Source organism: Sinocyclocheilus rhinocerous, unplaced genomic scaffold (assembly GCF_001515625.1).
Source record: "Sinocyclocheilus rhinocerous isolate Xijiao unplaced genomic scaffold, SAMN03320098_v1.1 scaffold4186, whole genome shotgun sequence".
Lineage (NCBI taxonomy): Eukaryota > Metazoa > Chordata > Actinopteri > Cypriniformes > Cyprinidae > Sinocyclocheilus > Sinocyclocheilus rhinocerous.
The window spans coordinates 14,530-24,855 of NW_015640501.1; the positions used below are offsets into that span (position 1 = coordinate 14,530).

General features: G+C 37.8%; 1 protein-coding gene across 1 annotated transcript in view; it reads right to left on the minus strand.

Annotated features, from left to right (window-relative positions):
* The window catches only part of LOC107753334 (nuclear receptor subfamily 6 group A member 1-A-like), a 19,873-nt gene extending 9,830 nt beyond the window's left edge, over positions 1–10,043 (minus strand). Inside the window, exon 1 of the mRNA XM_016569467.1 lies at positions 9,921–10,043. Within this exon, the coding sequence (XP_016424953.1) occupies positions 9,921–9,936 (16 nt within the window). The 5' untranslated portion in view covers positions 9,937–10,043. The remainder of the gene's footprint in view (positions 1–9,920) is intronic.
* Positions 10,044–10,326: the final 283 nt, after the last annotated feature.

The following is a 10,326-nucleotide window of genomic DNA, read 5'->3' on the forward strand; positions in this document are numbered from 1 at the left end:
CACACACACACACACACACACACACACACACACCCTCCCCCAGCCAAAACAGGATCCTTGACCAGATGGGTGGGTGCCATGGTAACAGTGAATGGCATGGCCGCGAGAGGAATGTGCTTGCTCACCGCGGCTGTGGCGTCACGGCTGACTTAGCGAAGAACGGGTTCAAACCAAGAACAGCGGAAACACTAACCCTCCTCTCCTCCCCTGCTTCTCTCTGTCCCGCTCGCCCGCTGTCAGGACTATGAGATCAGCTAACACTGAAGACAGGCCCCCGTCTGCCGCCTAATGAAGCTATACAATCAACACCGCTGCTCCTTCACAAGACCAAATAAACCCCACGGAGGAGAGACAGAGGCTGAGAATGAATCATTCTATTGAACCGATTCTTTTTAAAGATTCAACCAATCCGATTGTTTTGGAGTCAAACTGAGGGGCAGAAAATAAAATCACTCAAATCAAATTTAAAAAATGCCTCACAAAAATGAATCAGATGCTATCAAGAATGCTTTAGTTTGTAAAAAGTTGAGGAATCAAAAGTTTATCAAGTCAAAGGCCTTTTAGTATAATTGTAAAAATGTCCATCTTCATGTCGTGGTTCATTGGTCTTTTTGCTGTGAAGTCTTTACTGATTTTTCTAAAGTAAAGGTAAGAACTAGGTATAGAGTAACAACTATAATACTGGTAATTCTTCAAGATTAAAATTGGCTGGACTGAACCAACTTGTTTACTTGATTATTCAAACATCAGTTTCAGAAAAATAAAGCTATCAGAATTTCAGCTTATTTTTGGTCACATATTTTATTCACACATATTTTTCGATACAAACATCAGCAACTGCACCAAAAACAAAGGTCTTTTTTCCTCCATATTCTTCACTAAACTATACTATATGAGCCATAAAAGCCTCACGTATCAACATTTTTATATATATATATATATATATATATATATATATATGTATTTTTTAAATTTGCTACTAAATACTGAGCAAGGGGTCTGAATACTTAGGACCATGTGATATTTCAGTTTTTCTTTTTTAATAAATCTGCAAAAATGTCAACAATTCTGTGTTTTTCTGTCAATATGGGGTGCTGTGTGTACATTAATGAGGAAAAAAAATTAACTTAAATGATTTTAGCAAATGGCTGCAATATAACAAAGAGTGAAAAATTTAAGGGGGTCTGAATACTTTCCGTACCCACTGTATATATGTATTTTTTAAATTTGTATCAAGGTTCAATACATTGTTCCTTTTTCAGAGTATTTATATGTCAGACTTTACAGGCCTAACACAGCAGCATGTGATAAACTTCAGCATTTAAGTGATCACTTGACGAAATAAAATAATTGAAATGAAAAATTAAAAATGATTCAGGCTTCTCAGCATTATAAAGATGACATCTTTCCATTTGTGTAAAGGTGATAGCATAACATGGTGAAAGATCCACAGCTTATTGAAGTGGAAATGTCAGGATAAAGCATCGCAGAAAGTCAAACGGATAAACACAAATAAGGATAGTTTCTAAGAGCGAGGGGAAAACTCTGCTGCAGACAGAGAATGTGGCGGGGCCGGGGCTGTGGACCATTTCAACTCATAAAAACAGGGTCATGGCCCAGCGCCTTTTCTTTCTCAATATGAGAGGGAGTTCCACAGGCCTGTAATTACAGCAGAGTCAAGAACAGGCCATTCATACCATCTGACATGCCTTTTACTCCTCTATAGGACAGTATGATTACAGTGCAAATGCTGCCTTTTCTTTCGGCCGCCTTTCTGTGGGCTTTCAAAGCGGCGACGCTTCAGTGTTTTCTGAGGGTCAACAGTGCAGGGATACAGTTGAGGGTTACGAATGTTAAGTGTGGGGCTTTCAGTCTTACTTTACAGACAATGTTTAGTCTCTCAGAGGGTTTAAAGGTCCGTATTTTGACTTGAAGCATGAGGGTTTGCTTACAAATATTTGAAATGATTTACAAATGAACTGATAGATGACTAATGAATTTCAGACAGATGACTGCTGGGAAAAAAATAATTTTCTTGCATTCTGTTTCATCAGTAAAAGCAAAAGAGTCACAAGAAAAGCAATCAGTCTGATATTAAATGTTTAAAATACAGACTACCGTTCAAAAGTGGTCAGTAATATATTTTTTAAAGAAATTAATATTTTTATTCAGCACGGATGCATTCAGTTGACCAATAGTGACTGTAAAGACAAGAATTTCTATTTCAAATAAACCTTTTTCTTTTGAACTTTCTGTTTATCAGAGAATCCGGGAAAAATGTTTTCCACAAAATATTAAGCAGCACAACTATTTTTTATCATTGATAATGGTAAGAAATGTTTCTTGAGCAGCAAATCAGCACATCAGAGTGATTTCTGAAGGATCATGTGACACTGAAAACTGGAGTAACGATGCTAAAAATTCAGCTTTGCATCACAGGAATAAATTAAATGTTATAATATATTACAATAGAAAATAGTCATTGTAAATTGTAATAATATTTCACAATATCACTGCCTTTAAACAAATAAATGCAGCCTTGGGGAACATAAGAGACTTTCAAAAACATTAATACATCTTGCCAACCACAAACAATTAAAAGTGTATTTGTGATATAAAATGAAGCAACATTGTGAGGTTTTAAAAGTTTCAAATGCACTAAAAAATTTACGATAAAAAACCGGCAGCTGTGGTTGCCGGAATTTTACCGTAAAAAATACGGTAGCAACGTTTTAGGTTTTATGGTTTTAACTTAAATTTACAGTTAAATACCGTAATTTCATTAACTGATATAATGTTAATATACCAACCTATTGAAGTACTGAAATCTGTTTTGTACCTTTGTAAAAACACTGTCATGGTAACCCACATGAAACTGAAATAATGCAATAAACATTTATTTAACAACATTAGGTGTAACACACAACCCTAATATACAAAACTGATAAGAAAAAACTAAGAAGAAACAGTTATTTCAACAACAAAAAACATTACATTTTAAATGTAACGCAGGGAATTCTGGGAATGTCAATTTACGGTTATTCCCTGTAAATTATACGGTCTTTTTCACTTCCAAAAATGGTATACTACCGTAAAATTAATGTCCAATACAGTTTTTCACCGTGTATAGTAGGGGAATTTACCGTTAACCATTTAACAGGTTTTTACTGTAGCATATTTACAGTCTTTTACCGTTAAATTCACGGTCATTTTTTACAGTGTGCATAAGAATTGGAAAGTGCAATTAATTTCCGTGAATCATTTTAAACTGTACATTTCAATGAACTGATTCAATGAATATGCATTCATTTTCATTAATTATGTTTTAGGAAAAAGAAGTTTCATATACATATAAAATTAGAAATATTAATGCTTCAAAATGATGGTTCCTCTCTCTGACAAACTTGCATAAATGTCAAGATACATGCTGAATATCATCAAAAGGCTGAATAATATTGAACCACTATATGTTTAGCCCTTCTTAAGAGGGTCTCGTGTCCCTTTTTGTCTGTCTCCCGTTCAGAGTCACTGGGTGAGAATATGTGAACAGACTCTCTGTTAAATCTGCAGAACAGGAGACTTCTAAAAGCTTGCACTATTGCAATGACATTGGCATTGAGATTCCTGTGGTGAACTTTAACATACTGAGAGCTTTACTATACTAGAGCGCAGGAGTCACAAATACAAGAGCTTACTGTCAGATAAAGCCTATACGAGTTTTTCAAAGCTACACATTGATTGTCACTCTTTTACTGTTTATCAGTGCTAAAACTGATGCATCTGTTAGCGAATCATAAACTGCTTGTCTTTAACACACAAAAGTCAACCATATTATTTTAATAAACGTGACACACAAGACAACATTTATTGGGTGAGTAAATGAATCCGGATTAAGCACAAAAGTCAAATACACTTTGGCTGTGACTTCATACCTTGGTGACATATTTGTCAAATGGAGAGGACGCCCATATGCGGTACTGTAACACTGACCCTTCCTTGTTACCCAAACCATTTGCCTGGAATTCCTGGCAGATGTTACGTTATGCAGGAGGCATTTGAAACCATAAATTATTGACCAGTGTATGTGAAATGACTGACTTCCTTTAATGAGAAAACACCGCTTGCAAAGTTGGCTTCCTTTATTCACACCCTGGCCTTCTTTGATTGGTTAAATTTGTCGCCCTCTCTTTCAAGTGCATGGCCACCCTATAAACCTGGAGTTCTCTCACACCTTCACACACTTGATCCCACAGCGTCACTTCACACCCCTCCACCCCGTCTCATTCTGCCCTGTCACTCACATGCATGCTCCAGAAAAGCTGGGACCAACTGCCATGCTTATTTGGGGAAAATTCTGGAATTCTTTTACAATCTTTTTGAATTTGTTAGTTCAAAAATTTATTGTAAATTTCGCTGCCTCTCCTTGTGGAAATCTCATGAAAATATGCCCAGGCCACAGCTGAGTTCACAATTTCTATGGCACATTTTCCAGTAAAATGTTGTGTCAAAGTTTGGGGGACAGTAAGATTTTTTTTTTAAAGAAATGATTATTATGTTCAGCAAGGAATTCAAATTAAAAAGTAACAGTAAAGACATTTAGAATGTCACAAAGATTTCTATTTCAAATAAATGCTGTTCTTTTGCGCTTTCAATTCAAATCCTGGAAACAATGTATCACGTTTACACAAAAATATTAAGCAGCACAACTGTTTTTAAACATTGATAACAATAAGAAATGTTTCTTGAGCAGCAAATCAGCATATTAGAATGATTTCTGAAGGATCATGTGACCCAACTAAATCTAAATGGTTAAAAAAAACATTTGATCAAAATATTTTTCTTATTTATTGCTTTTGATTTGGGGTGAAATATGATATGATGTTCTTGACTAGTTAGTGAGATTCATTCCCTTATTCAATTGTTTACCTCATCCATCCCATGAGACTGAGAGGCATGCTGAAAAAATCAGGTTTAACCATTGATTTGAATCTTTCCTGTTGCTTTGGGCTGTGTGTCCCCACCCTCCACACACACAGGGCTCAGACCCCCCACTGCACCTATTAAAACCTGCATTGTTACCCCGAGGTCAGGCCGGGTTTCAGTCCAAACTTTACCACAAGCAGGAAATGCAGCGCCTGCAGTTTAAACAGTGACACTGATATCGGACTGATGACAGCTGACTCAGTGCGGGTCTAAGGTAAGACACCCAGTCTGTGCTGAAACGCTACTGTCAATCAAACTATCGTGGGAGGGGCCTGTATGTGTGACGTCACACAGACAGGCATTTGAGATCGGCTCGATTTGAGAAAGGGGTAAAGATTTTAGTAGGAATTAGCATGTGGTAATTACACTGAGGCTCGGTCTTAATGTAAAGCAAACCATTCTGCTTACATAGACTGAATTAATCCTGGAGCTCTAAGAAAAGCTTTGTGCTTCATTTAAATGTGTTTCTGACAACAGTCCATTAAACCAGATTTTTCCCCATTTGGAACCATTATAGATTTTAAGGTGTTAAAGATGCATTCGTTACACAGCACAGTTAAAAAGTTTGGGGGAAATAAGATTTTCTTTTAATATTAATCATTTTGAAATAAGAAAGAAATACATACTTGTATTAAGAAAGGATGTATTCATAAAATAATGCGAAGAAATGTTTTTTGAGCAGCAAAATCTGCATATTTGAATGATTTCTGAAGGATCATGTGACACTGAAGACTGGAGTAATGATACTGAAAATTCAGCTTTGATCACAGGAATAAATTACATTTGAAAATATATTCAAAAAGAAAACAGTTATTGTAACTTGAAATAATATTTCACAAAATTACTGTTTTTACTCAAGAACATTAAAAATCGTACTGATCCCAAGCTTTTTAATAACCACGTATATTATGTCACCAGCTGATTAAACCATCCAAAGTCCAATAATCTGAAACCCTAATGAAACAAAAGTGAAAATTTGAACCTCACAGCCAAACGGCATTAAGGAGGCACAGAGGAGTGAAGTTACATCAGAGTATTGACGCGTTCATCCACATCGCTGCGTTTCAACATCTTGGGCATTGTTTGGCCTCTCAGTAGCATCTATAGTTAGCTTAACAAAATCAATAAAGGCCATCAGCAGATAAAACACATCAAAACCTGAAATATTTGCAAACATTACACAAGACACCGAGCCCTATTGATCCCTCATCACAAGGGCAGATGTTTTTCTTAGTTCACCATTTCTGAGATCTGCTATCTGGGGTTATGGGTCAACAAATTAATACAGTTGAGGGCTCTGAAAATTGGAATTATTTCATCTTAGTTTCATCTCAAGTGATTGACATAAAAACCATTTAGATGAACAATAAGCCTACAGCACAAGACTTTACTATTTTTAGGCCTCAAATTTGTGTGTGGCTCATCAAATTACGATTCTGGTCTGAATGGGGGAAAAGAGATTGTGTCTTTTTGTGAGGTAAAGATCTCATACCAGAAGGTTTTCAGCTACCGTACGGCCCTCATTTGAGAATACAAAAAGATTCAGCGATAAATCAATGAAACGCAATGAAGACAGACATCAATGATGTCAAAATAACACCTTTGTTTATCAGGCTTTTCACGTCTCCTAATGATCTCAGCACAGGATGAGCAGAATGGTTGGGTTTAGTGATTTACACTGCAAAAATAATGGGTTTTGAAGTTGTAAATAAAGATTATAGGAGATTGTTTTACTAGAAAATACTGTTCGATCCTTCAACGTCAAAATTTCATGTTGAATTCAATGGGTTTTTCATACACTCACAAATAAAGGCATTGATGGTTCCATGAAGAACCTTTAACATCCATGGAATCTTTCCATTCCATAAAAGGTTCTTAATAGTGTAAAAAGAATCTTTAGATTTTTAAAACGTTCTTCAAAAATGGTTCTTTTAAGAACTGTTCCATAAATTGTTCTTCTATGGCTTTGCTGCAGAAACCCTTTATTTTTTTGAGCGTGTAGATGTTGATAAGGGCTCATTTGTTGGAGAGCAGAAAGGTCGCTTCCTGAACAGGTTTTAGTTACTAAATTTAGCCCAGAATGGCTGAACCTGTACACCCTGATGTCCTCTGCTGCTATTGATCTTCACTTGGCTTGAATCCCCCTCCCCCGTGTGTATGAGCGCACACAAACACCCCTCCACCACAGAGGTGACTTCCTGCATGGAAGAGTGACGAATGGAGCTGATGGAAAAATGCATGGAAAAACGGAGCAGCAGAGACGAGAGAAAGGAAAAAGAGGAAAAGGAGACAGAGGGATGAGTGAAGACCCTGAGAGATCACCCCCTTCTGTCGGAAACAATAACAGGGGAGATGGGCGGCAGGAGAATAGGATTAGGAGGAGGAGGAGTCATGTACAGTGTCCTTTCAGCTCCCCCACACACACACACAATAGTGTTTTCACATACCACCCTTGAACATATTCACCCTCCAGTACAATACTGTGGAATTTTCCAATCGAGTTTCCAATCCATTCAAATTCAACCACAAAGCCACAATGCTCTCAAAGTGCCGCCCAGGTTCCTCTGCGAACCTCTTGTTATCATAATCGTTTGTTAAGAATGCATAACAACAGCTAATACTCGGCCAATATGGGTTTTAAATGGTCGACCGCTGTTAAAAGCAGTGGCTAATGGTTGATATAGTGGCACATAACATAACATAACATAACATTGTTAACTGTTAACAAGGCTGCTGTTAGAACAAACACATTAACTGTAACAGAGTGATCATTGCCTGATGCATTCGCTCAAACTGGCCTAAACTGGCTTGGCTGATATAATGGTCAATCTATCACTAATCACCTCTACAAATACAAGTGTGTGGATATTTAGATTATATATTTAAACTCTTATCTAAGCTGTTCAGATCAATGATATATAAAAGCAACAACATGAAAAGCATTGAAATATTCACAATATATGAAACTACTTCGTAATCGCTTTTTAGATGCATAGCTTTTTTTTTGTTTTGTTTTTTTAGATGATTAGAAATCTGTGCATTTAGACTAAGAAAAGGTGTGAAGATTTCTTTAAGCTGTTTCAATTAGCCTCAAAGCAAACTCTATAAAACACGCAAGGTGCTGCGATTGATTAATTCCTAAACAAGCCTCCGGGTAATTTAACTGTTTGAAATAGTCGCCGAATTTGAACGCAAGATTGCACCTTTTCTGAATGGCATTCACTTATCAAAAGGTGTTTTTTTTTTTATGAAAGCACCTGAAATAAGTAAATGAGACAGACACGGGATGAGCCGTTTGCACCTTCCGTCATTATGTGAATGCATTTTCACACCAGCCTTTGAGGAAGGTCAATGGTGGGCTAAACATTCGACTTAAAACTAACACAGGGCAGACAGAAAGCTAATATCACATTTATTCAGTAGCCAGCACGTCTGCGTTTAACATGCGCTTCACACTTCTCAACCCTGTGTTTTTGCTAACGAAACGAGCAGGAGGAACAATGGATGAAACAAAAAATTCTTGCATGCTGCCATTTTAGGGAGGACTAATGGTTGGAGATATTGTATAGTAGTATAATATAATTTTAGTATAGTATACTATATAGTATATAATAGTAGTTTTGTTAAGGAGTTAAAGAAGGGTGTCAAGGTCCAAGGCCGCCCACTGACTGCTTTAAGACGCGATACTTTTTGACCTTTAATGTAGTGTTTGACATCACAGCGAGTGCTATTGCTCCAGAAAGGTCTATTCGTCATTACAGAGCAAACTGAGATACAATTATGTGGCCAAACTGATCAAATCTCGAGCACTGAGGGGTGAAGTTTGGGCTACAGTGATAAACCCATGCGGGGGGAGTGCGTGGGGGTTGTGTGAATGTATCGGGGGTTTAACCAGATGAGCATGGAGCCTCGCTGACCCCCGCTCGCATCGCATGAAGACAGCTGCCTGCTCAGCACAGAAAACCTTTTCCAGATGGGCCACAGCCCGCATACCACAGAGCACACACACTCTCGCCATAAACCCACTAAATACACAACCAAACTCCTGAGCGAGAGGGGAAAAAAATGAGCCGAACGGCGCAACACGGGTGCACGATGCTCTACAGAAAAGAAAACAACATATCGTGCAAACTAAACGACTCATTGTATAATATGATTAAACTACACGTTTACGTTCAGATCAATTAACAAGATCTGAACACGCACACAGACTCTGATTGCCAAATACAGTGTTTTACAAAACCAAACCTGATTTACTGAGGTCAACTGAATAAACACACCTAGAAATTGGCTACTAAGCTTCAATGATCATAAAATTGGCATCCTACAGTAAATATGCTTCCTCTCTGTGGATATTAATTAAAATACCGTTCAAGAATGACTTGTAAAGAATTATTGCGCTTTGTTGTGAATTTGCAAGACATATCACTATAAGAATAATAATTTAAAAAGTGCTGTAAACGATGAAAATTTGCGCTACAGACCGTTTATGATTAAGATAATAAATTAAATGAATGTGAGAGCAAATACCAGTTTGCAATATTAAGCAGCAAAACAGACTGTTTTTGTACAGCTAAAATAACTGGAAGAGACTGGCATTCAAGTTAAAAATGGGCTTATATGCACTTATTTTGAAAATACAGCGGATAATTGAATGAAATATTCATAATATTGGCATTACTAACATTTAATGAACAGGTTTTTGAGGTTTCAAGAGGAAATATCCTAAACAAAAAGAGAAAATGCACAGTCCAGTTCTCTCTACAGCTGTTAGCTTTAGCAGGTTTACCTTTCAGGAACATTTATAGTACTAGAACGGGACTTATTTGCTTGTATATTAGACACACAATGAATCTGATATCAGCACACACCGCCTTGCTAACAAACCCCCATCTCTATGAAATCTGCTCTCTGCTCCTTTCTTGGGGTTTCCTTACCTTCCCACGAATCCATCTCATGTCTCTCCAGGTCTCCCGGTCATCCATTCATACATGTATCCTCCTCAGGAACAGCGTAGGCCTCATGACTCTCTTTCCTTGTCCTTCTCTTCTTTCTCTTCGCTCCCTCCTCTCCTCTGCTCTGACTCTCACTGATCCGCCTCTCAGCCTCAGCCCTGTTGGTCAGTTTCAGCCCGGTCACATGACCGCCGAGTTCAGGCCCCAGGGGTCACGGTGTGGCCGGAGGGCCAATGGCAATGCGGCGGTTATCTGAGTGGAACTGACAGCCCTATTTTACCCTCCTGCTGAACAATGCAAGCCCCCTCCCTCCCTATACCTTTCTCTCGTTGGCTTCTTTCAAAGTCAGCAGAAGCGCACGGACGGTCAAAGGCTGCAAACCTGGATG